At 50.6% G+C, this 26,202-nt stretch overlaps 1 protein-coding gene across 1 annotated transcript in view; it reads left to right on the top strand.

The window, feature by feature from the left end:
* The window catches only part of LOC128943468 (serine/threonine-protein kinase pim-1-like), a gene marked incomplete at its 3' end in the record, with an annotated part of 89,898 nt that extends 64,049 nt beyond the window's left edge, over positions 1-25,849 (top strand). The window contains exons 2-5 of the mRNA XM_054286404.1: positions 24,272-24,373; positions 24,483-24,533; positions 24,738-25,104; positions 25,737-25,849. Coding sequence (XP_054142379.1) covers positions 24,272-24,373; positions 24,483-24,533; positions 24,738-25,104; positions 25,737-25,849 — 633 coding nt within the window. The remainder of the gene's footprint in view (positions 1-24,271; positions 24,374-24,482; positions 24,534-24,737; positions 25,105-25,736) is intronic.
* Positions 25,850-26,202: the final 353 nt, after the last annotated feature.

The raw sequence follows: 26,202 nt of genomic DNA, 5'->3' as shown, positions 1-26,202 counted from the left end.
ACATCACTTTCAGGGTAACGGCTCCTGTGTCTTTTGGCAGCCCAGGGAATCAGTGTGTGTTGTGTTTGGGAATTGAGCAGGAAATCAATGCCCTTGCATTCCAGCTGGTGCTCAGGGAGTAGAGGAGCTGGGATGGACTGGGCTGTATTTCTGATTCCAGCCACTTCAGCACCATCAGTGTGGCCAAGGGCAAGAGAAGAACTTGCCTGAGCACAGATGCACGAAGAGTGCAGTTCACAGTGCAATGCTCTGGGTCTGGTTGCATTCCATAAGGACCCACACGCTGCAGATTGCCCAAGAGTGTGGGTTACTGAAGCAACAGGAGAGCAAGTTCAGGATGGCTGCTGATCGGGGCACTGCTACCGAGTGCTGATGTGTGTAGCGACAGAAATGACAGTGTTGATTCAGGGGGAACCCCACGTGGTGAATAATGTGCTTTGACTTTATGATTTAGAATGTTAAACAAATGCTTTTTTAAGCTATGGTTTATTACACTAGTACTGTATTAAAACTATACTAAAGAGATACTATACTATAAAGCTACTAAAGAAAAACTCGTGACTGTCTCCAGACAGTCACAACACATCTTTTATCTAATTAGCTAATCAAGCTAAACAACTATCACTAAAATCCAATTAACAAATCACTTTCAGTAAACAATCACTAGAACGCATTCTACATGTACTAAACAACAAGAACAGCAAGTAGAGATAGTAATTGCTTTCTCTTGTTCTTTAAGTTTCTCACTACCTTCTCTTAAAAAAAAAAACCTAGGAGAGAGAACTATATCTCTTTGTGTACAAAGAATGTAAATACCACAGTACAGTAAAGAGAGATTATAAAAGTGAGATCTATCTATCTATCTATTTGAATCTTCCTGGCTCTGCTCCAAAGCAGTGGAAGATGCAAAGCTCACCTAAAGGCATCCCTTCAGGAGAGGAGTAGAGACAAGTTCCATTGACTGATCCTGAGCAGGCAGAGATGTTTCCCCCTCCAGAGATGGTTGTTTGTTTCCCCTCCTGTTTTCCTACTCCAGCCTCTTGTGCCCTGAAACCTTCTTTTTATCCTTTAAATTTTTGCATGTCCTAAGGGAGTGGAACTATCCCATGCTGTAGCTGGGGTCTGGTGACTTTGCTCATACATGCCATACATGACACATGGTTTCCTTCACTGGCATCCCCAGGGCTGTGTAAGTGCATTCGTTAATGGGGCCTTATGAGAAACTCTGTTGCTGCTGGTCAGAATTCTCAGTTGACAAAAGAGGGAGAAGAAACACCTTGGTCCTCCTCCATATACTGAGGTGGCCATAGAGGTTCTCTGACTTCCATCAGAGATCTTTGCACGCATCCTCATCTCCTGAATGACCCAGTTTTCTAACAAGAATGTGGATGTCAGGAAGTCACAAAGCTGGTGCAGGCCTGAAGAGAAGGTGAACTCCAGAAGTGTCTCTGACAAGGAGGGAGCTCACCCAGGAAGCCCCTGCAGAGCCAGGATGGAGCTGTGGGACAGGGCGGGGTGTCAGTCACTACTGAAAGACAAACAGGACATGGCAGAAGCAGAGGGAGGCTCTCACCAGACCCTTGAGAAATGCCACCCCTTCCCTGTCAGCTGCCTGAGAGGCTGTTGGAGCTTCAGTCCCAGATGGCCCCTGACTGTAGGGCCAGGGTCACTTTGGAATCTGTGCCTCCCCTCGGGCAGAGAACGACCCAGGAGAGCAGCAGCACAGTGCTTTGGGAACGTGTGAGCCCAGCAGCCTTTGAGTCTTGGCCCACAAAGGGTGTATGGGAAGTTGAAACCCATCTTCTCTTGCTTTCTGTGCAGGTGCTTCTAGAGAAAGAGCAGGAGCACACTGCCTTATCTGAGATGCCATGCCAGACTCAGGGAGAGCTGTTCCCTGCCCGAGGGAAGGAAGAACAGCTCAGGCAGCAGGTGGAAGAGCCACAGGAGAATGGCCAGGTGAGCCTGACTGGCCAGGGGACAGAGGGAAGGGCAGGAAGAGGGGCGTAAACCAGAGCTCTTGGGACTGAGGAGGCCAGGAGTCCCACAGGCACTGGAAGGACAGAGCCTTGCAATCTGCAGAGATCAGCCCTGGGAAAGGAGGTTTGCAATGGAGGCTGATGTGGAGAGGGAAGCAGAAAGAAGGGGCTGAATAAATGTGATTTTGAGGCTCAAAGAGGAAAAAAGCTGAGCCTTACGGCAGCTCCCAGTCACTTGCTCTGCTTTTGTGTGTACAGAACATCAATGCAGAGCCACAAGCAGAGCTGCCCGAAGCTCAGAGTGACATCATGGACGTGAAGAGAAAGAACAAGGAAGACATGGGAAGAATTCAAGAGGAGAATCTCCATCAGCAGAGGGGCGATCAACAAAACCAGGTGAATGAAAGAGTGGCAGCCACTCCACTCATGAAATGTCCTCTCTTTTGTTTGTTAGAGAACATGAAGGAACAGCTGGATGCAGAGCTTCAGATAGCTCACAGTATGACCAAGGCAAGGCATAAGTAGCTGGAGGAAGAAATGAAAATCATCAGAGAGAAACTTAATCGCTTCCATCAGTCTCTGCAAAACCTAGTGAGTGAAACAAGGATGCAGCCACTGCAGTCACCAATCTGGTGGTTTCTGCCCTTCTTGCCTTTCCAGTGCAGAGCAGCAGGGAGTGGGGCCATGCCTCTGAGTGCCATGCTGCTGTAGTGTGTGTATCACAGTCACTCTGAAGGACATTTCCTGGTGTGCTGAATCTCAGCTGCTGCCCTGGACAGCGAAACTTGTCCTTTGGCCTTTTGGCCAGCAGTCATCCAAATTGATTCCTGCTGGCCTGTTCCTGCTCTCCTTTTTTCTTGAGGTGTTTTTACAGTAGAACTTGGTGACCCAGATGGAGGATTGAAACAAGCTGTTGTATCCCCTGTCAATCTGTTCTTTGCCTTTCCTCACAGCCGATGACTCCTGGCTGACAGGGACAAGCTGTAGTGTCTGACTGCTTTGTTCTGTTTGACTTGAGGTGCAAGTGTTGATGTCTCACCGGGCAGCCTGCGAAGACTTGCAGGGAATGTGTGGCAATGAAGGACCCCAAGTTAGGAGTGAGGCACAGTAACAGTGCCCACCAGAAATGCTCCAGGTCCAGCACATCCTGGGCTCTGAACCTGCTGCCACAGCAGCATCACCTCGAGGAAACCCTCCTGTGAAACCTGGGAACTCAAGCTCAGGCAGATCCTGGGAACAGGAGATTGAGGAGGAGTACCTGGAGCTGCTGGGTACGTCTGGGGTGTTTCTTATCTGAGGGACAGTGAATTGTGTGCGGGTGTCAGCAGAGCTGTACCAAATGCTCCTCCTGAGCTTGGTGTCACAGGGCCATTTCAGACTCCCCAGAGGCAGTGCTGTGCTCCGAGGCAGTGAGAGAGCTCTGGGTGTTCCTGCTGCCTCTGAGGGCACCTGGGACTTGCTTGGGTTTGCCTGAGCTTCCCTCTATGCTAAAGGCTGAAGCAGGGATTGTTCTTGGATCAGCAGAAGGCTGTGACCTAGCAAATGATCTAGGCAAGTCCTGTGTGCTAGTGGCCAAACTGAACAGAATGTTTAGCTTCCTAAATTCTCCTTAGACTCCTGACTTCCAACCAGTCATCAGAGCAAAAATACTTCACAGAAATGGACTGGCTTTGGAGTTTTGTCTTTTTGGTTGGGGAATCTTTTTTGGGGGGAGGGGGGGTGGGATTGCTTTTGTGTTGTTCATTTTTGGTGGGGGTTTTTTGTTGTGTTTTTCTCCATCCTGAAGGAGCCTTTCTACCCTACATCTTACTGATGTCATTTTTATGACTGTTACTGTTACCACTACTACATCTGCAGTTTATTTGCATGAGAATGCTCTGTTTTTGTCAATAAGAGAATGCTATCTTTTTGTCAATAAGAACTACTTTGAAAGAACATCAGGTTACAGGACAAATAGAGAGCACGAGGTATTTTCCATGTGCCCCCAAAGAAAAAACAGAGACTTTGATAACAACCTTTATTTAATCTTCTAGTTTTATGCTTATCAAGATGTGTCCAGGAGACACATCCAAGTGGCGTGATCAGATAAAACTGTACTGTAGGCATTTCTCAGGAGAGAGCCTACAGCTCAGCCATGGTATATTCCTCAGATCCATGGCACTTTTCCATACCCGATTCCCACTCTTTCCCATGACTGTTAGAATCCTACCCATTGGCCCAGGCCCTGCTCTAGGAAAACACATCAAGCCCTTTGTGATTCTGCAGCACAACCCAATGAATCTGCTTCTTGCCCGTAACAGCTGCCAGTGCTGTGGTCTCAGATAAGACCTGGTGGGGCTGAGACCAGAGCCCAGTGGATTTGGTGTCTGCCATCACCTGCTGGGACAAAAAGGGCACTGATCTGCGCCTCGGTGTGGCTGATCTCAAAGCCCATCCTGGTGTGTCCTGAATGGGGGCAACAGCTTGTCCGGGGCCCAGGCTCACTCTGGCTTCTTCCCATCAGTGCCTGTCAGTGCTCATGCTTGGGCTTTGCCAGCCGTGTTGTGCTAGCTGCCCTGTCCCTGAGGGCTGGAGGGACTGCAGAGGCTGGAGCCTTCTTTAGCTGGGAGAGGGGCATCTTGGAGCTCAGCCTGCTCATAAACAGGTCAGGGTCCTGATGCTGAAAGCCCCGTCAGGATCAGTTACAGCTTGAGGTGCTCTGGTTTACAAATGGGAAGGCATTCCTGTGGCAAACTGCTGAAAGGTGGGGAAGATGTCCTCCTCTCCTGGGATTGCAGGTCCCTGTGCTTTGTTTCCTGTCAAGAGAACTCTTCAAAAGACTGTACAAATCAGTCTCTGTGCTGGCCACTTGTGCTGCAGAGCTGTCTGCCTGGTTGTGGTCCTTGTTACCCCGCCGACCACAAAGGGCTCAGAGCTCCAGGCGCTGGGGCTACCTTTTGTATCTCCTGGAAGCTGTGATCTCTGCTTTAAAGTCAGCATCTTGCATTTTGTTTCCCTCAGGGAGAATGGTGAACCCTACTGAAAATCCCCACATGAAATACACGCATCTGAATTATATTGGCAGCGGGTGAGTCCAACAGCAGTTATTCCTGCACAACCATGGGCCAGGTGTTTTTCTGGTGGAATGTCTATCCAGCGTGAAGTCAGAGCAGTTGCAAAGATGTTCACAGACTGGGGATAGATTGTCCCATCTCTCAGATTGTCCCACTCACTCAGAATTTGTGAGTGGGCTCAGAAGGCATTGTCAGAGATGCCTTGCTACCGAGGTCTTGCCTGCATCAAGGAATGGGACCTGGAAGGTCTCAATGTCTCTCAAGTGTGGGACAGCTCTGTGTTAATTTCTTTAGCATTTTTTGTATGTCTCAAAATCATACCGGCACACTAATGAAAAGAGAAGAAACTTGCTTGCCTGAAAGAGCAACCTACGCGCTATCAAAGCTGTGAGATAACAGTTCCCAGGAACAACTCTTTCCCCTGGTTTGAAGAAGGAAACACTCTGTGGTCAGGATAGGAACCACACCGTTTAGACAGTGAAACCCAAGAGGAAATACTAACCTCCCTTTGGAAGTTGAACCCCAGTGCTTCAGGAACAGGCCCAGTGCCCATGCACTTGAGAGGAAAATGCATCATCTGCCTTCTGGCAGAGCCCTCCTGCATCCTGCAGGTTTTGACATTTCCAGCAGAGATCTGCTGTGTGGGCTGGCTTTCACTGAAAGATCTAAATGGCTTCTCCTTTCTCTGCTTCTGTTTTGTTTCTAGGGGGTATGGAGATGTTTACAGAGCACTCGACACTGCCACAGGAGGAGAGGTAAATGTCAACAGCCCCTACAGGCTCTGCTGCACTCAAGGGCTTTGCCTTCTGGTGTGAGCTGTGGCTGGAGCTTTGGGCAGAGCTGTACTGAAAAGGCACAAGAAGCACAGACTGGTGCCAGCCCACAGAACACATTTGGGACTTTGTCCTCCTCAGCTGCCAGAAGGAAGGCACAGAGGGCAGCGGTTCCTTTCAGAGAAGGACGCGCTCACTCGCTCTCCATTGCTAAAACAAAGGCGGTGCCTTTGAGCACCTCACTGCTTTTTGGGGCTACAGCTTCAGAGTCCTGAATTCTCATTTCTGGCTGCTGGCAAATCCATCTGAAAGTTACTGGTAGTTCCTTGGCCACCTGCAGTGCTGCACTTGGGAACTGCATGTAGGGAGAGATCTGCAAGGCATCCCTGAAAGCCCTAAGCCCTGCCCATATCCCAAGATGTATCCACAGAGTATTAAGGCATGGATTACTTCTTCTGAGTCCCAAACAAAGCAGCAGAGAGTGCGGTCAGAGTTGAAATGATAGAACAAGAACCTCTTTACTTGAGTGAAAGTTCTGGCATGGTAAGGAGCAAATACTCACTGATCCCACTGTCTTTCTCACCTGTCCCAGGTCCTGTGTGCCACTGGACAAAATCCCATTGCCATCTGCTGGAATTACTTCCACCAAGGTCCCCTCCTACAAATGTCCCTGCAACGCATCAGCATCTGCTGTACTTTTGGTTGCATCAATGGGGGAATTCAAGCCTTACCACATGCAAACAAACTCCAAACAAACAAAGTGTTCTCAGGCAACACTTTCATTTGGGTTAGTGGTTCCAGTTCTTTTGTCTGTGTAGATGGCCTTAATAACAGGAAAAGAGCATCTTAAGAGTGTTGTTATCTTTCCAGAAATGAAGGAAGGAAACCCAACCCCAAACCCAACAAAGTTTCTAAAACTGTGGTCTTTAGAGAGGAACCTAACCCTGTGTGCAGTTTCTTCTTATTGGGAAACATGGGCATGCGGGTGTAAAGGCCACAGAGTCTCTTCTGCTTCTTGTGCAGTGCTGCTGAAACACTCAGTGACCGTGTTTTCCTCCTAGCCCAAGCAACATTCTGCACATCACCAAGCCAGAGCCTGGTGAGGCGGAGAGCCTGCCAAAACCTCCCAGTGATTCCTGGCACTTTCTGGGATGGGCCTACCATTCATGCATTGACTTGAGTAGCCAAATGACTAGAGGGTGGCCATAGGGATGGAACCTCTCCTTCTTCTGACCTAGACAATTTTTCTCTTGCTGCAAAAATGGGAAGCTGAAATTTTCAGACTGCTGAGAGACAGAGCTGCAGGTGGCTCCTCTGTGCCCAAGCAGGCATTTTCATGCCAATACATTTGTGCAGGCATCTTAATGTGTCTGTGTTGAAGCGGAGATTGTAAATGTTTGTTTCCCTACCTGAGTATTAACTGATGGATTTCCTTTCTTTTCTTCCAATTACCATTGTTTTCAAGAACAGCACAAAAAGCCGGATGAGTTTTGTTCTAGGGCACGTGCACTTAAAGGACCAAAAAGCACTGCAGAGATGCCTTTCATGTACTAACCCATGAAATTAGTTAGTATAGCAAAGTCCCTCTTCCAAAAAGCCTCTCAAGCTGGCATGAATCCTCAGAGAAGCAAATGTCCTTTTGCTGATGTAGTTCCCACTAACTAGGTCAGACAATGAAATCAGCTGCCAAGGCAAGATCTGAGGGATGGTGGAAAAGCTGTGGCTGCATCGGGGTTTGGGTTTTTTGGTTGGTAAAGGAAAGTCATCTCTGGGTCTGTGCCAGGGCAGAAACTGCCACTGAAGAACAGAGGTTAAACAAAGGGATCTGGGAGAGCCTTAGAGATGTGAAAGCAGGAGGTGGAGCCTGGTGTCTCCTTTTTCTCCAGGCTACACATCTGATAGCCACAGTAGGGGCTCCACAGCTGCGGCAGCCCAAGCTCCTCTCAGCTTTGCTGCGTGACTTCCTGAGCTGCTGCCTGCAGACAGACGAGGAGCGGCGCTGGTCTGCCAAGGAGCTCCTGCAGGTAAAATGTGAAGGGGCTGCAGGTGAAACAGGCTCTGAGGGATGGGCTCCTCTTCCACTCAAGTCCAAGGCAGCAGATGAGCCCCCTTCCTCCTCACCTCCACTCTTGCTGCTCTTCAAATGAAAACACTGAGGAATCCTAGACTGGGCTGGGCTGGCAGGGCCCTGTAAAGGTCCTGTGGTGCAAGTGTCCTGCAATGAGTAGAGACATCTTTAAAGAGATCAGGTTGCTCAGAGCCCTTTGCCACCGGAGCCAGAATGGTTGCGGGGATGGGGCTCCTACAAGCTCTTGGGGCAAGCTGTGCCAGGGTGGCACCACGCTCCAAGTAAACAAGTTCTCCCTTAGACCTACTCTGATTAGATGCCCTTTGTGTTTAAAAATATTTGTCCACATCCTATTGTAACTGGCCCTGTTAAAAAAGATGTCCCCCACTTTCTTCAAAGCCACTGTGACGTCTTGGAAAGTGGCAATAAAGTCTCCCCGGGGCCTGTCCTTCACAAAACTGAATAACTCCAGCTCCCTCTGCATTTCCTGTGAGGAGAGGTGCTCTGTCCTCTGACTGTTTCTGTTGCCCATTTTTGTGATTCGGTGGGGTGTTCAGTTTTATCTAATGGCAAAAGAATTGAAGTAGAGCAATGCGGGGTACAGAGACATGAAATGGTGGTGGAGGAACCCAAGGAAGCCAGTCCCAGCCTAGGGGTCAGAGATTTGGCTGTGGGCAGGAGGGGCTGTGGGGGGCTCACTGTGAGCCACTGAGAGGCCCTGGTTTGTGCCCCCCAGCCCACCCTTAGAGGTTTCTGCCACGCAAACAGGGACAGCTGGGAGGGACTTGTCCCAGCCCCATCTGCTGCCTGGCACGCTCAAGCAGACGGGAACTGCGCCAGGGTTACTGCCAGGTTGTGTGGCAGAGAGGGAACTGCAGGGCCCAGTGCCACTGGGCTGGCCCTGCTGGGAAGGAAGGTGCCATCCAGCACACGAGGGGCAGGGCATGGAAAGGTAGACACTGCTTTCTGTCCCTGTGGCAATCAGCACAGTGCCTGTCTTTCAAAGGCAGGGGCCTATGTGAGTCACTGGAGTTTCCTGAAAGGAAGAAAACCCAGGGACAGAAAGCGCCATTTCTAGAGCACTGGCAGGGCCAAAATCCCAGCATGATGAAGACATCACAATAAACAGATGAGTGGGATTCTGGGCCAGGTTTGCCTGTGATGGCAAGGTCTTGCACATTGGGGATGACTGGGGAGCAGATGGTCCCATTGCTCCTCTTTCTGGGTCTTTCCAGGAACTTGATGTATCCTGATTGAGTCCCTGAAACAATGAGCTTGGAAAGTAATGGTTCACTGTTCTTTGTTGTATTTTTTTTTCCGGTGGACAGCATCCATTTGTAACTTCAGCCAAGCCACCATTTATCCTGGCACAACTCATCAACTCAGTGAAGAAGATGAATAATCCTAACCCTAAACCCTAACCCTAACCCCTAACCCTAACCTTAAATGCTAACCCAAACCCAAACCCTAACTCTATCCGTACCTCTAACCCTTACCCTAACCCCAACCCTAAGCCTAAGCCCAAACCTAAGCCTAAACCTAAGCCTAAGCCTAAGCCTAAACCTAAACCTAAACCCAAACCTAAGCCTAAACCTAAGCCTAAGCCTAAACCTAAGCCTAAGCCTAAGCCTAACTCTAACCCTAAGCCTGGGAGACTAGAACATAGCAATCATGTCAAGATGTTATCTCTGTTACCAATTTAGAGTAGGATTGTAGAGTAGGGTTGCTGAACAGATTTGTAGCATAGAATTACAGATTAGAGTTGTAATTAATAAAGTTTCTGAAACATCAACTCATTTGGAAGATTCTCCTCCTTCTGACCCCTTCAGAAAATTCAACATTTCCTTCTGAATTACCAATTGTTTTTTATGGGTGCTAAGTCACACATATGGCTTCTTTTGTATGGTTTCATAAGTGAGGAGGGCTCTTCTTCATTCATCCTCTCCAGACCACACTGCCTTTGAAATATGACCCACTGGCTGGTTATGGCACAGCTGTGGTATTTCTAGTTGAGGCAGAAAGGGCAATGGCATTTGAAGGAAAAACCAAAGGAAGAATGAGGCAGCCCAAACATCTTGTGCAGATGCAGGCCTTCAGCTGTGACTGCAGAGCATTGGGGTTCCTGCCACTTGGATTTGGATCCCTAAATGCAATAATCTCTTTGGCTGGAGGAGAGCCTTGCTCAAGTGAGAAGGCAGAAAGATCAGAGAGGGTGCTCGGGAAGGTCTCCTGTGGTGCAGAGCTCTCAGCGCCTGTGAGATGAGAGCGGGCCCGGCCTTGCCTGGGCTGGAGCCCCAGCGGAGCCCCGGCAGAGGCCGGAGCAGCCTGAGCCCCGGCAGAGGCAGGCTGGAAGGAGGCCCTTGGAGCTGCAAGAGGCAGCAGCCGGGCCCTGGGTGCCTCTTGCTGGGAGCAGGCGAATCCTCTGCTCTCAGAGCGCAGGTGGCAGCTGGCTGCTGCTGAGGGGAAGCGCATCCGTGCTGGCCACAGCCTGGCCTGGAGGCATTGGCCATCTGGAGTGTGCCCAGGAGCAGGGAAAGGCCAAGGGCAGCCGCAGGCCACTGGGCTGGCTGAGGATTCCTCCTCTTCTGCCGGCTGCCCTGCAACTCCTGGCAAAGGCCAGCAGTGTGTGCAGCACTCTGGGCACCGGGGCAGGGAGCCGGGCTGCTCGGCAGGCTGGAGCACAGGGCAGCTCCTTCAGGCCCGGCACTTGTGCCAGGGGAAGCCAGGCCAGCGTGAGGCAGGGACAGCTTGGCAGGGCACATCTGCAGGAGCCAGCACCTCACGCAGCTCTTGGAGGAAGCACCTGCAATCCTGCAGTTCTGCACTGAGCCTGAGCAAAGGTGTGAGATGCAGCATGTTTGGCAGAAATATTCAGGCCCACCAGGCCAGTCTGCTTTGTGCTCTCTGGCGCGCAGCAAGCGCTGTGCAATGCAGCTCTGAGCTGCTGGGAGAGAGGCAGTCGGGGATGTGCCTGAGGTGAGTCAAGGGGTAAGGTGAAAATGTAATGAGGATAATTGAAAAGTGCAGATGAGTTGAGGGGCCAGCTGGGAATAGAATTGGGATAGTAGAAGATTGCATATTTTAGTTAAGATCTTCAAATGAGGTAAGAAGCTAAGTTAGTAATACAGCTAGCAGAAATCACGTACCTTAGTTAAAGAGTACCAAATATATTAGGAACATAAAGCTAGGAGTGACAGGGATAGAGGAAGCAATTGTGAAGAAGCAGAAACCATAGAAATAACTTGCCTTAAGAATAATTGAACAGTCAGGAGAGGCTTGGACCGTGAGCAGCAGTTCCAAAGGTCTTGCCAACTGGCCATGGGAGAAGAGTTCACCATGAGGAAGACAGCTTTCTTCCTCCCATAAAACCACTCCCTCATTTCAAAATCCCACCGACCCAGTTAAGGGAGTACAATTGCACAGCTGTAGTAGATAGTCAGCTGATAAAAATGCGAAACAGGCAGGTAATAATTATGTATTATGGGTCCTTAGAAACCTATTGTAAAACCTTTTCTGTAGAAAGAGAGAGCAGGAGTCTGCAACTCCTTGCACATGTCTTTGGAAACTAGTTCACATGTGACCAGGGCTGCAATAAATACCCTCTTTTCTACTATAATTAGTTGAAGAGTCGTCTGTCCGTGCTTCAAGGGTTATGCTGGAGTAGTGAACTGATTTGGAAGGGAGCAGAAGAGTTTCAGCAGGCAATTTTTGGAAGAGATGGAAGCCTCTTGTGACTGAAGGGAAAGCCATTTGGAATGGAGTAATGATCCCAAAGTCCATATTGTCCCAAATTGGTCCCAAAGTCTAATTGTATCTTTGTGTCTGAATTTAAATCAGAATTATTATAGATAGCTTCATGCAATTTGTCTACAAATTTATCAAAGTCTTCATTCTTCTTTGACAAATCTGTGTAAAAGACATGGTGTGTAACTTATCTGGAAGTGCAAGGAATAGCATTATATGCTAGTTGTTGGCTCATCTGTAAGATTTGATCAATGCTCTTAGCCTGGGCAGTGACAGTAGCCCAGGGCCCCTTGCCAAGTAACTGTTGTGCTGTCAAACCATACAGAGGATCACCTTGCACTCTAGGTCTTGCTGCTTCTTGAGCACACTTTTCCTCCCAGCTTTTATGAAACATCTCCTGCTGATAGGGTGGTCTTATAAGTCTTTTTAGGGTATGCATATCAGCTGGAATTAATGTGTTAGATGGAAAAAAATACTGCAGAAGTGACTGTACAAGTTGGGATTTTCAACTAAATTGTGAAATTGCAGCTCTCAATTTTTCTAAAATCTTCCAATTGAAAGGTTCTCAAACTCTACTTGCAGCATTAGTTACTACAGGAAAAGCTTCTACATCATTGGAGAGAAAAGTCCCTTCTACAATAGCTTCTGGAATAACTTTTTTCTGCTGGAGTTTCTGAGCTGCTTCTATTTCAGGGTCACATTCCAACTCTAATTCCACATTCTTTACAGCGTGAGAGGGAGGATTTTGTTTAACCGGCTCAAATGCTGGCTCAGAGACAGAATGGAGGAGTTTTTGCTAGACAATGGCCATATTCAGCCAATGCACAATCCAGCCTGCTTGTAATAATGGACAATGAACACCTTCACAAAGCATTATTTATGGACATATTCAGAAATGAGCTTGGTACATCCCTGAAAAAGACACAAGAAGAAGAGTCATCAGGACTCAGCTAGTTTGTCAGCAGGCTTGGGAAAGTGAGCCATGGGTGGGCCAGACAACCCCAGCAAGATGCGTAAAAAATTAGATGATCCAATCAGCATTCTATTTTAGATGTGTGAACAGATAGGATTAACTAATCATGTATTAGCTAGAGACACATGGGCAGTAAAGATTTATTATAAATAGAGTCTTTTTAGGAATAATAAATTTAGCTTCACTGGATCATATTGGTTATGTTGTGATGTCCCCTGAACCTCCACACCATGCACTTAAGGGTGTGTTGGTTTTCGCCATGAAATGTACACATCTGGGGAAGTGCCCTTGGCAGAGAGGGGCTTGATTCCCAAGGAAACTGCTTCCCCAGGAGCCCCAGTGAGACAGGTGCAAGTGTCTCCATTTGACTCCCTGTGTTTCCTTCAGTCCTTGACCCCTTGCACTTTGCAGAGGGGCATGCAAAGGCAGAAGGCTGTGAAGAAATACCGATTATGTTCTCTTGATGCAGAGTGTGATTTTATACACTCTCTCCTATGGTGCAGATGCTCTTAATTTCTACTGTGTTGATTATTCTTATCAATACATATTTTAATTTGCTCTGGCATTCTTCCCATAGAAAAGTTTTCCTTATGTATTTGATTTATGTCTGCAAATGTTGATATGTAACTTTAGGTACCTGAATTTAGCCCATTTCTCCTCTCACTTTAATTTCAGAAAATGTCAGAATTACAGATGTACGCACTAAAGCATCCAAGATTTCTGTGCAACAGAAAGATGAGTAAACAGTAGTACAGCCCAATCTACATTACCTTTAGCAGTTACCAAAGCCAGTAGATATTTACAAAAGTGTGCCTTCTTTCAGCAATATTACAGATAGATGGTTAAATACAAATTATAATATTATAATATTGGCTTTACACAAATATTAAAATGGGTTCTATATGTGTGATATTAATTAAACTTAGAGAGCTCCCAAGGCCTTGAACATACTTGAGACTGATTTTGCAATAAACTATCTTTTAAAACTCTGTTTGGAAAGCAGAAGGTAGGAACATCAGTCATCTGTTGTGTTTGACTTTATTGTTACTTGAGATTGTAGTAAATACTGAGCATGAGCTGGGATGAGATTGTAATTGCTCATCTTTCCAAAGATAGATATGGATACTATTAACATGTGCCCTGTTTATTGTTCCTAACTGACTAATTTACTGCAGTAGTTTTATAGTGCATTTTTATTGTTGTAATATCTAAATGTAGTGGGAGAATATATATTTGACTTGGGGTAGTTTGGCTTTTGTTTTTCGAATAATAAAACCACTCTCTTCAGCCTGGTGAAGAAGAAATCTGCTTCTGTCCTTGTGTACAGCTATGGGTTTGTTCACACAGCTTCTCCTTCCCTTTTCTGCCTAGGCTTTCTCACCTGCAGTTTTCAGTAGAAAAGCAACAAACCTTTGAAAGGCTAAACCTCAACATAACTGTGACCCTCAATCAATACTTCCTTCTTCCAATTTCTAAAGATCTCTTTGTCCTGGGCACTCAGTATGGCCTTTTTCCTCAAAATTCTTTGGCTGTCTTGAATGCTTACAGTGTAAAAGGTAATCCCTGATCTATTTTCAACTCCCTGCTCAGATGCAGACTGCTGGAAGGGAGCTAGGATTGGTACTGGAGACCTGGCAGCTTGTCCAGGAAGCAAAATTTTTGAAATAATGGTAATGTGGAGAAGCATGCAAGTCCAGGTGGTGAACTCAAATATGCAAGTACTTGCAGTTTCCTGACAGGACTTTATAGTTCAAGGGTATGGTCTCTTCTTATTTCTGTCCCTTAATGCTCAATCCTTGCCACATTTCTTCAACTTTTTTTGCATTGTCATCTTCCGTGTTTTCTTCCTCTCTTCTTCTCTCTGTGACTTTCTATGCAGGATGGATAACGTGTCATACACTGTCAGCTTGCTCAGTGACCGAGTAGTGATATGATGGTGTAGAAATTGTAGGCGCACAGTAGGCAAACCTGTCATGCTTCTTATGCCCTCTGCCGGCAGACCTGCTTCCCAAACCTTCAGTCAGACTTGGAAAAAAGGCTTGTCACCACTACTTTGTTGTGGTTTATGCATTTATGAAGAAACACTTCCATCTCAGCCCGCTTAAGCCACTGCAGAGCAGGAGTTGTTGCTTTGGTAGCAGATGTGCTGTCAGGGTCCTTACAGCTCCACAAGATGTGCCTCTCCTAGAACAGATTTTTGCATTTTTGTACAATAAAAACTATGTTTTAAATCACACCAGTGTAAGTCATGCACTCCTGTAGATGTGTTTTCAGACAGAGATATTTATATCTATGCCTAGTGAATGGCCTCCTGGGCAGCAGGAACAAATGAGGAAGGAAACTGGGCTGATAAAACATGCTTCTGCTTCAAGAAAAACCCCCCAGTCTTCCCTTTCCAGAGAAGGCTATAAACCTTTTCTTGATTGGCCTAAAGGGGATAAACAAGTCCCTCCATGTCCTGATCTTTTACTAGTCTCAAATTATTTAGAAAAGTTTTAATTTTTTTTTTTTTTTGTGGGGGGTGGTGGTGTTCGGGTCTGCACTTCAGACCCGTTCTCCCAGCAGCCAGGGACCTACAGCTGCTGTGGGTGGGGCAGGTGCTCAGGCAATTACCAACAGGTGCTTGGTAATTGCTAACAGCAGTTGAGCTGAGAAGTTGGCTTGTGCCTGGCTGAGAGCTTGAGGACTGAGGTGAGAGAAGGGATAGGGAGTGGAATGGAAAATATTAGTTACACAAGCAAATCTGAGGTGTAGGTGGGATTTAACTGGATTAGGTGCTGCATTTCATGGTCTTAATCACAATTTATGAAAAACTGAACATTTAACCATTTAACTATGAGATAGGACTATGTAGTTGTTATTCTAGATGCTGCATTTACTAATATGTAATGTAGTTTCTTTGTATTTTGCTCAGAAGCTGTCTCAAAAACATTGAAGTCCAACTAAAGTCTTCATAAACACAAGTTAATAGCTTACTTTTTGTTAAAAACAGAAGCTGAAAGGGCCAATGGCTCTTGCATTCAGTAATTCACACATTTTAAAAGAAGTGGCTGTCTCTTGTTCCTGTGGCTAGCTTGTCTCTTCAGGCTAGAAAACATTTCTGGGAGCATTTCCTTGCTGCTCCTATATCTCTATGCCCTTGGAATCTGATGCTAATACTGTATTTTTCTAAAATTAGAAAATTTTAAATTTCTGTAGGCCCTTTCATTTTGTAATTTGCACCTGTCAGTCGGGGGGGAAAAAAGTCTGATAAGTTTTTTTTCTTGTAGGCCTCTCAAATTGCAGCCCATTGCATTTAGCTGCAAAATCCTAGGTCATGTTAACAGGATGCCTGAAATGGACACTGGTAGAGGGTAAAAAAAATTGCCTGATACAGATGCTATCAACTATTTTTAGTTCCTGACAGTCCAGTATTTCCCTTACCTAAGGGATACCTGTTCATATTTCTTTCTCTTTTTCTTGCAGCTCTCAGTTCTGTGAAGACTGAGAAACAAAAATACAAAGTAAGGGTGTGCAGAGTAGATGGACTTTATGAGAATTAGGGGGCAATTTGACTATACACTGACCGGTATGATTGCCTTCTTCTGTGAGATTGTAGTGATGTTGTAATATATGTTGGGAAATAATTCATGCTATAAAAGCGTGTATTTCATAAAGATTGCAAAATCCAAACAAGTCTCTGACCACAAGCAGCCTGAGAGGCAGGCGTCTATTCAAATTCCGAAATTCCTGAAGGTGGCCAGATAACGATCGGCACTTTAGCCCAAGAATAGACACACCCAGTGTGATGATCACCATTATCCCGAGACATCGTGGTCATGTCATTGGAAGACACCCAAGAGTGATCATTGCCCTGTTGATAACATCGATTAAGATAGACAAAGTCGCCAGAAAGATACGTGTGAATACGTGACTTCCCTGAATCTGATCAGTGCTGGCTATCAACAAGGAAATGGCGATTGTCCAGCTCTGCACAGTGAAAGAACCAACTATGAATATGCAGAGTTACAAAAGAAACTGGGACTTCTTCGCTCAGGCATAATAAACTGTATAAAGCATCCCTGCAAGAAGCGGCTCTCGTGAATGGTGGAGGGTCCAATGCAATAGAGGGGGGATCCAAGTTCACCCAGCACCAACCCCGGGCTCGACACTGTCTCTTTGGCTGTGGTGGTTTTGAAGACCATATTTTAGTAGCGGAAAAAGATAAAGAAATCTTTTCAGATTTTTTATAATTTGGCTTTTGATTGATCATTCATAACAGTTCCATATAGATGATTCCACATTTGGTGTCTTGGTGCGTAAATCAAGAGCACAATTCATAACAGTTCATGATAAGCACCAGTACAAGCTGGACTTCCCAGATCAGCCAACTGAAAGAATCTGAAAAGAAGAAATGCAGGAAATGCCTTGGTAAACTTTGCCTGGAAGATGGGTGACTTTTTTTTCAGCAATCTATAATCCATTCCCTTGGCCTTTGGCTTTCTTAACAAGGCCATTTGCATCCCAGATTCCCCATGAACTGCGAAGCCTGAGCTTGTGGAAGTGGCTGAAAGATGCCCTGTTTCTCTGCAGGGACATTCAACTGGAACAGGAGCCGGAGCGCTGTCTGGGGAAGCCTCCTCCGAGCTGGAATTTGTGCCGTGTTGGGAGAGGAGGAGGAGGGGGAGAGCGCTGGTGCTGTGTGGCAGGAGCAGGAGGTTTGGGCCACAGGACATTCCATCTGCACCGCTGCCCCGCAATGGGCAGCTGTGCCCAGGGCTCTGGGCCTGGCCCCGCGTGCGCTGAGCTCCCTGGGCTGGGCTCAGGTTCCCGCTGGGCCTGGGCAGAGCCTGGGCTCAAACTGGGGGCAGCAGCAGTGCAAAACACCTCTGGGCATCTGTGTTTCCTGCTGCTGGGAAGGAACAATGAAGCGAGTTTAGAAGTTCTGGTTTCTGCTTCTCCTGGTTGATTTTTTAATTTAACTCCACACTGCGGAGGCAAATTCTGTGGCAGCCACTGTCAGCTTATTCTATTTCAACAGTGCCAGCAACAGGGCTCTGTTTGAGCCCTGCAAATGTGGCCTGTGAAGCTTTAATTCCCCTCATCTTAGTGTTCAGGGGCTGGTGAGCATTCCAGTATCTGCTGATCTTTATGTCTGTGACAAAAATACTGACTTCACTGTCATGAAAGCACCGTGGGTAGAACCAACTGAAAGAGGCACTTGCATTTTTATGGATAAAATTCAGGTTGCAAGAAGACGAGGGCCAAGAGCAGCCATGATCTGCAATTCCCAAGGCAGAGGCACCAGCAGCCTCCTCCTGTCACCTCAGGGTGAGTCAGAGCTGGAAACAGTGCTGGAACCCAATCCTTTCTTGCTCTGAGGGCTGGCTCAGGGCAGCACAGGCGAGCCCTGAGCAGTCAGGGCTGTGTGTGGGTGATTGCTGCTCTGCTCCAGAATTGAGCTGGAAAAATCCCTTGGGAGCAGAGGAAGGAGCAGGCGGGAAGGGGCCGGCACTGCTGCTGCTCCTGGCCGGGAGCCCCGGCTGGGCCGGGCCGGCGCCCCCTGCACTGCGGCTGCTGCTGCTGCCAGAGCCGGGCGGGACTCGGGGACAGGGAACGGACACGGGGGGACAGCAAAGGCCTGGTGGCTGCAGGGATGGTGGCGCTGGGGCTAGCGCCAGCACAGAGCTTCAGCCCGCAATTAACCCCAAGGGAAACCCCATTTCAGCCTTTCTGCACTCATGGCTGTGAAAGGATTGAAATGAAAGAACAGCAATCAGGGCCCGACACCTTCTCCTTTGGGAGGAGCTCCGCATCTGGGGCTGTGAGGGGCCATGAGGGACTGTGAGGGGCTGTGAGGGGCCGTGAGGGGCCGCGAGGGGCCAAGGGGAACTGTGAGGGGTTGTGAGGGGCCATGAGGGGCTGTGAGGGGCCATGGGGAACTGTGAAGGGGTTTTGAGGGGCCATGAGGGGCTGTGAGGTGTCACTCGTCGAGAATGTCACAGGAACAGGTAGGAGGCAGTTGTGTAGAGAGAGTGAAAGAAGGTTTTATTCAAGAGAACTGTGCGGTTTTTATACAGAAACAGAAAGACGAAGTAGAGCAACACCACCTGCAGATTGTTTATACTTAACAAGTTATCACATCCCTACCATACCCTAAAAATTCTCACATGCTGCTGTGAGAAACACTTGCTGTTTCTCTCTCTCTCTTCCAGGGCATCCACAGTGAGAGGCTGTGAGGGATCTTGGGGAACTGTGAGGGGCCATGAGCTGTGGGAGGCTGTGAGGGGCCATGAGGGGCCATAAGGGTCTGTGAGGGGCTGTGGGAGGCCAGGCCCCTCATGGAACCAAGGATCCATTGTGACTGCGGAACCAAGGAAATCATTGTTGACAGTACAGAGCCTCATGGAACCAAGGGGCCTTTGTGGCCCAACAAGGCCTTGTGGAACCAAAGGCACCATGGTGACACTATGGAACCTCATGGTACTACAGATCCATTGTTACACAGCAGCCACAGCAGGGCCGCAGAACCAAGGAGATCATTGTGACACTGCACAACCTCATGGAATCAAGGCATCCATGTTACACTACTGAACCTCATGGAGCAAAGGGTCCATTGTGACACTGTGGAACCAAGGAGACTGTTGTTGGCAGTAGGAAAGCTCATGGAACCAAAAGTCCATTGTGACATTGTGGGGTGTCATGGAACCATGGAGACCATTAGGACACTTCAGGACCACTGGTACCAAGGGGTCATTGTGACACTGCAGGGCCTTGTATAACCAAGGGGTCCTTGTAGCATGGCAGGGCCTTATGGACTCAAGGGGATCAAAGTGACACTGTGGGGCTCCATAAGGGGCTTTGGAGCTCCATAAGGGGCTGTGGAGCTCCATAAGGGGCTGTGGGGGCTCCATGAGACCGCGGGGCCATTCTGACCATGGAACCAAGGATACCGTTGTTACACTACAGAACAAAGGAGGCCACTGTGAACCAGCAGGGGAACCCACTGGGACTATTGTGACACTTCAAGGGCATTGTGGAACAGCAGGGCCCTGTGGAAGAGATGAGACCATTGTGACATCCCAGGGCCTCGTGGGAGCAGGGGGCCATTGGGACACTGTGGGTCCCCATGGAAGCAAGGGGCCAGTGTAACACATCCAGGCCTGCTGGAACCAAGGGGCCGCTGTGATCCTGGGGAACCCAATAGAACCAAGGGGCCATTTGGAGACTCTGTGACCTCATGGAAGCAAGGGGCCATTGTGGCATTGTGCAGTCCCATGGCAAGAAGGAAACCATTTGGACACTGCAAGGCCACTTGGAAAGCAAGGGGCCATTGTGCCACTGCAGAGGCAAGGAGACCATTGTTATATCACTGGGCCTCATGGAAACAAAGATCTGTGGTGATCCTACAGGGCCTTATGGAACCAAGGGGCAATTTTGATGCTGCAGGGCCCCAAGGATCCAAGAACATGGAACAGGTGAGGGTGGCTGGGCCTCCTGGGGGCTGCTTGACTGGTCCAGCTGGCCTTGGCATGTTGAGAGTTGCTTCTTATCAACCCCTGAAACCCTGGAATTCTGTGCATTCCTTCCTGTGGGAAAGAACTGTCCTTCTCCAGGGGTTCAACGCTGAAATTGGGATTCCACCTCCAAATTTGATTATATCCAAGAATTATTCCCATATGAAACCTGCCAGGACAGACTGCTCTGGCTGGCCTTGGCCTCTTGGGGGCCACTCCTCATCTGCCTTCAAAACACTGGGGGCCCGTTCTTTTCTTCCCATTGAAAAAAACACTTTCAAGTCCAGACATCCATGGCCAAAACTGAGAATCCACCTCCAAAATTCCTTATACAGTTTTCCAAAGGTACCTCCCAGACAAAAGCTGCCAGGGCTATCTAGATTCCCTTGGCTGCCCTGGTGGCCCTGATGTTGCTGCAGGGCCTGAGTGCTCTTGGGGCCGGGCACAGTCCTGGGGGTGGCAGTGCCGCGGCTGCAGCAGGGACAGGCCATGGGCACTGCTGGGGCGGTGCTGACGCCTCAGGCCAGGCCCTGGGGGCTCCAGGCTCCTTGCCCAGGCTCTCTCAAGAACACGGCCAGGCCAATGCTCAGCACAGAAAACCCCGTGAGCAGCCCAAGGCTGGCCGTGGGCAGGCTGGGGGCAAACAGCATTGCTGGGGCTCTGCAAGGGCCCTGGGGGAGATGGGAAGGAGCAGCAGAGCAGGGGCTGATCCATCCCCAGTGCGCTGCACAGCCCAGGGCAGCGTCCCAGAGCATCCTCATGGAGCTGCCAACAACATCCCCCCTCTGCAGCCCTGGCCTCTCCCCCAGCTCACACAGGTGCCCCATCCTTGGAGGCACACACACGGCAGCACTGGCTCAGCAGCCCCTCTTTGCATTGCACACAACAGGCAGGAGCACCCCCATGCTCTTGGTGTGGGGACATGAACGTGAGGGAGCACAAATGCCATCAGCCCCTGGGGCCAGCAAGGGTTGGGGGACACCAGGGAAACCACTCAGCTTTGTCCTGGCCTCTGCAGTCAGCAAGAAAGTTTGTTCCCATCAGGTGGGAGTTCCCTGTCCCACTGCAGATGCTGTTGCTCAGAGCCAGGGCTGCCTGGCAGCCAAGCCCAAACTGCCCTGAGCATTTCCTTGGCTTCACCTTTGCTTTCTTTCCTCTTCCTGCTGCAAATTTCTTCCTATTGCCCACCCCTCTTCCCTCCCCTGCAAACAGCTCATCCCTTTTTGCCCTTCCCACTCTGGCCCCACTCCCCATTGCAGTTCCTGACTTGGCCCCATAAACGTCCCTTTGGGCAGCAGGATCATCCTACAAGTGCTGCAGGAATTGTCTGCAGGCTCCTGCAGTGCCTGGTGCTGCTCCCTTGCCAGAGGCACCCCAGGCCAGGGGGCACATCTGGGCTGCTGTGTCTGGCTCTGGGGCTCCCTGTTCTGGGCAGTGAGGAGGAGCTGCAGAGGCTCTGCAGGACTGACAGGATGGGCTTTGGGGCTGGCAGGAGAAGCTGAGGGACCTGGGCTGCTGCAGCTTCTCAAGAGGGGGCCCAGGGCTCATCCTGCAACTGCTCCAAGGGTGGTTCCAGAGAATCCCAGAATCAGCAAGGCTGGAACAGGCCATGGAGATCATCAAGTCCAGCCTGTGCCCTGACACCACCTTGTCTCCCCTGAGCCTCCTCTTCTCCAGGATAAACAACCTCAGCTTCCTCAGCAACTCCTTACAGCACTTGTGCTCCTGACCCCTCCCCAGCCTTGTTGCCCTTCTCTGGACACGCTCCAGCCCCTCCATGTCCTTCCTAAATTGGGGGCACCAGAACTGCAAACAGCACTTGAGGTGCTGCCCAAGCATTGCTGAGCACAGGGGAAGAATCCCTGCCCTGCTCCTGCTGGCCACACCATTCCTGAGCCAGGCCAGGAGCCATTGGCCTTCTTGGCCAGCTGGGCACACTGCTGCCTCATGCCCAGCCTGCTGTCCATCAGTCCCTGCAGGTCCCTTTCTGCCTGGCTGCTGTCCAGCCCCTCTGGCACCTTGTGGAGGGGAAGGGAAGGGAAGGGAAGGGAAGGGAAGGGAAGGGAAGGGAAGGGAAGGGAAGGGAAGGGTCCAGATCCAATCCTTCCTGAAATGTGGGGTTTGCTGGAACTGCCAGTGCCTTGACCTGAAAATTTCCCTATTCTGGCACAGCTCAAGTGCAGCAATTTGCTGGCACAGAAATCCAAAACCCGGCAACTTCCTGCTACTGGGTCTGGCACCTCCCATATCTTGTGTTTGCTGCCCCAGTACCCAGATTTGGAAATTTCCTGGTGCCCGCACAGCCCAAGTCCAGTGATTTGCTGGCACAGAAATCTAAAATTTAAAAATTTCAAGGTTCTGACTCCAGCACCATCCAGATCTAGTGTTTGCCTAGACTGCCAGTGCACAGATTTGGAAATTTCCCGATGCCTTCACAGCCCAGGTCTAGCAATTTGGTTTTAGCCACCTTAGGAAGAGAAGTTCCTCGGACTGTGACTTTCCTTTTTCTTGGAACTGTTTAAACCTGCTCTGGACTGAAAACCCAGACAAACACCTGCAGCTCACACCTGTGGCCCCCCGAGCTCTGGGACGCTGCATTCCAGCACCAGAGGGACTTAGAAGAGACCGAGTGACCCAACTACAACCCACAACAAGGACTTTCTGAATTTTCCATCTCTTCAGCACTGTCCAAGGTTTTATTTAATATTATTCATTTTTCATGCTTGTGAATACTTTACTTGTTTAATAAACTGAGGTTTTTTTCACTTTTCTCGAGGGAAGTCTTTTCCTGAACTAGTAGGGGTAGGGGCTGCTTGAACTTTCTTTCTAGATGTATTCCTTTTGGAGATTTCCTCCCAAAATTTGCCCTAAGCCAGCACAAACAGTCACAATGAAAACTTCACCAGTGGCATAATTTCCTGGTGGCAAATCTTGTGACAGAAGCTTGACCTTGTTCTCCATGAGAAATTCTTGGGAAGAGCAGACAGGAGAAGATTCCTGTAAAACTGAAACAGCTTTCCAAAAGTGAAATGAAAATGGAAGAAACAATCCAAGATGTTTTCCTCTATTTATTTCTATGCTCCCCTTTTCCATGCTGCATCCCAGTAATTCCAGATGTACCTCACCTCTAAGATCAGTGACTTAGGGATTTTTAGGCGTTCTAAAATACCATGAGCCACACACAGTTTTCCTTCTCCTCTTTTTACTGGAAAGCAACACTGGACATGTAAGTGCAGTGCTGGGCTCAGGTAGGAATCCTACCCCAAGGGAAGGTGCCCCGACAGTGTTTGACCCTCAGCAAGGACAATGCACAGCAGCAGGCGAGGGGATCGCTGTGCCAGTGCGCAGGAGTCAGGGCTCTGCATCTGGGCTCAGCGCTGGAAGGTTCCCGTGTTTGGGCAGACGGAGGGGCTGTCCCCAGGGCGCGCGGGGCTCGAACGTGGGGCTCGTGGGGCGAGCGGGGAACGGACACGGGGACGAACGGCCCCGGTGCCTCAGTTGCAGCGGCGGCAGCGGCGGCAGCAGCGGCAGCAGCAGCAGCAACAGCGTCGGCAGAAAAAAGACCACAGACCCTAAACACTGCTTCTCATTCTCATTCTCATTCTCATTCTCATTCTCATTCTCATTCTCATTCTCACTCTCATTCTCATTCTTCTCTCTCTCTCCCGCTGTCGGGCGCCCTTCTCTCGGGGTCCCTTGCCCGGCGTCCCTCTCCTCTCCCCGCCTCCCTGTCCCCTGCCGGGCTGGGCCATGCCCCCGGCCCGCCCCCGGCCCCGGGCCCGGCCGTCCCGCCGCGGTCTCGCCTCCGCCTGGCTCTGGCCGTACTGGCGGTGGCGCTGCTGGGCGGGCATCAGCGCCTGGTGCGGGGGCGGCATCGCCGCCCTTCGGCTCCGCCTGGCCCGAGCCCGGCCCCGGACCCGAGGCAGGGTGCAGTCCCGACCCCGGCCCCGGCTCTTCCCGGGGCCCGCGGAGGACACAGGCGGCGCGGCCGCTCCCGCCGCTTCCGCTGCGGCTTCCCCGGCCCGAGCTCCGCCTCTCGGCAGCGCGGCCGCCAGCCCCGAGCCTCCCGTGCCGCGTTCCCGGGAGCGAACGCCTGGGCATGGCCGGCCCGGGGCGCTTGAGAGGCGCTCGGGGGCCGTTGCTGGCCCCGGGCCGAGCGCTGACAGCCGCGTCCCGCCCGCAGGGCAGACTCAGCAGGGCCTGAAGGAGCAGTACAGGCTGGGTTCGCTGCTGGGGCGCGGCGGCTTCGGCAGCGTCTTCGCGGCCACGCGGCTCTCGGACGGCGCCCCGGTGAGCGGCGGACGAGGGGAGGGGGCGGAGGAGGAGGAGGAGGAGGGCAGAGAATGGGGCTGGGCAGGGAAGGCGGTGAGCTGAGCCCTCTGCTCCCCTTGACTTGCAGGTGGCCATCAAAAGGGTGCCACGGAACCGCGTCCTGCACTGGGGCAAGCTGGTGAGTGAGCAGGGCCAGCGGCAGCAGCCGGACCGTGCCGGGCGGGAATGAGCCGAGGCCCGGCACGGTGGGAGCCGCCAGGGCGCCCCGAGGGAGAGCGGGCGTGGGGCCAGCGCAGGGCGCAGAGCATCCCGGGCTGGCTGAGGGCTTCACGAGCCCCGGCACGGCATCGGCTCCACTGACGGCATTGTGCTCCTCCCGCAGCCTGACGGCACCAGCGCACCCCTGGAGATTGTGCTGCTGGCCAAGGTGTCCACTGGCTTCCCCGGTGTGGTCCAGCTGCTGGAGTGGCTTGAGCTCCCCAAGGACATCTTGATGGTGCTGGAGCGGCCAGAGCGGTGTCAGGACCTGCATCATTTCATTCGGGCACGGCGGTTCCTGCCCGAGGAGGAGGCGCGGGAGCTGTTCCGCCAGGTGCTGGAGGCCGTGCGGCACTGCACCAGCTGCGGGGTCCTGCACCGTGACATCAAACCAGGGAACATCCTGGTTGACGTGGCCACCGGGCAGGCCAAATTGATTGACTTTGGCTGTGGCACCTACCTGCAGGACACAGCCTACACGCACTTTGCAGGTGAGCCCACGCAGGGCTCCTGGGCCCAGCATCTCATGACCCAACATCTCCCAGCCCAAGCTGACTGTGCCAGCAGGGATTCTCTCTTTTGCGGCCCTTCATGTCACTGAGTCTTCAGCGAGTTTCTTTTGAAACTCAGGGCTGAGTGGGTAGCCATCTTCCAGCCCTGCTGGCAGCCTTTGCCCCCCACTCTGCCCAGAACTGGTGCTGGGGCAGCCAGCCCAACAAAAATACCCGTGGGTGGGGGTAGCAGAGAGGGAGAACCAGAACCTGTGCCCAGCCGGTTTGGTGTGCAGGTGAGAAAGGGCTTGGACTGCTCCACTCACCTGGTCTGTTGGGGTTCATAATGTTTTTTGGGGCAATGCAGGTAGGGAGGATGAGAGCATGGTTTTTCCCAGCACTGGGTGGGTTCTTCCTTGTTATGGTCAGGCCTTGCCAGGGCTTCCACTGCCCTCTTGAAACACCAGTGGCTTCTTTTCCAACCCCAAGTCTGTACACAAGTCCCAGGTGCTGGTGAGAGGGCAATGCTCACCCTGTGTGCCACTGGGGCAGCCCCCACATGCCTAGGGATGCTGGGGCCAGGCTCTGGGAACAGCCTCATCCCCCTGATGAACTCCATCTGTATTCCATAGGAACACGGTCATACAGCCCCCCGGAATGGACCCACTTTGGCTGGTACTATGGCAAGCCAGCTACCATCTGGTCCCTGGGCATCCTGCTGCACCAGATGGTCTGTGGGGAGCACCCTTTCAGGAGGTGCCAGAACATCAGCTGGGACCATCAGCTCTCGCTGCCAGAACGGCTCTCTCAAGGTGGATCCTCATCTCTGGGCACGGGGGGAATCCCAGTGCTGGGAGACAGCAGCAGGCTCGTGGGCATCCTGCACTGGCAGCTGCTGAGGAGGTGGCAAATGTCCTGCTCTCCTCCAAAACAGGGAATGGATGGGAAAGTTTAGGCCCAGCTTTGAGCACATCCAGCATGGCCTGTGCATGGGAATGGTGGGGCAAAGCCAATAGGAGCCTTCTCCAACTAAGTGGTGGTTTCTGGTTTCTCTGCCCAGAGTGCCAAGATCTGATCAGGCGGTGTTTATCCATGCTG

Source organism: Melozone crissalis, unplaced genomic scaffold (assembly GCF_028551555.1).
Source record: "Melozone crissalis strain CALT ecotype California unplaced genomic scaffold, PUWL_Pcris_2 ptg000046l_1, whole genome shotgun sequence".
NCBI lineage: Eukaryota > Metazoa > Chordata > Aves > Passeriformes > Passerellidae > Melozone > Melozone crissalis.
The sequence above is the reverse complement of the archived record's forward strand: the minus strand, read 5'-3'. Positions and strand labels throughout refer to the sequence as shown.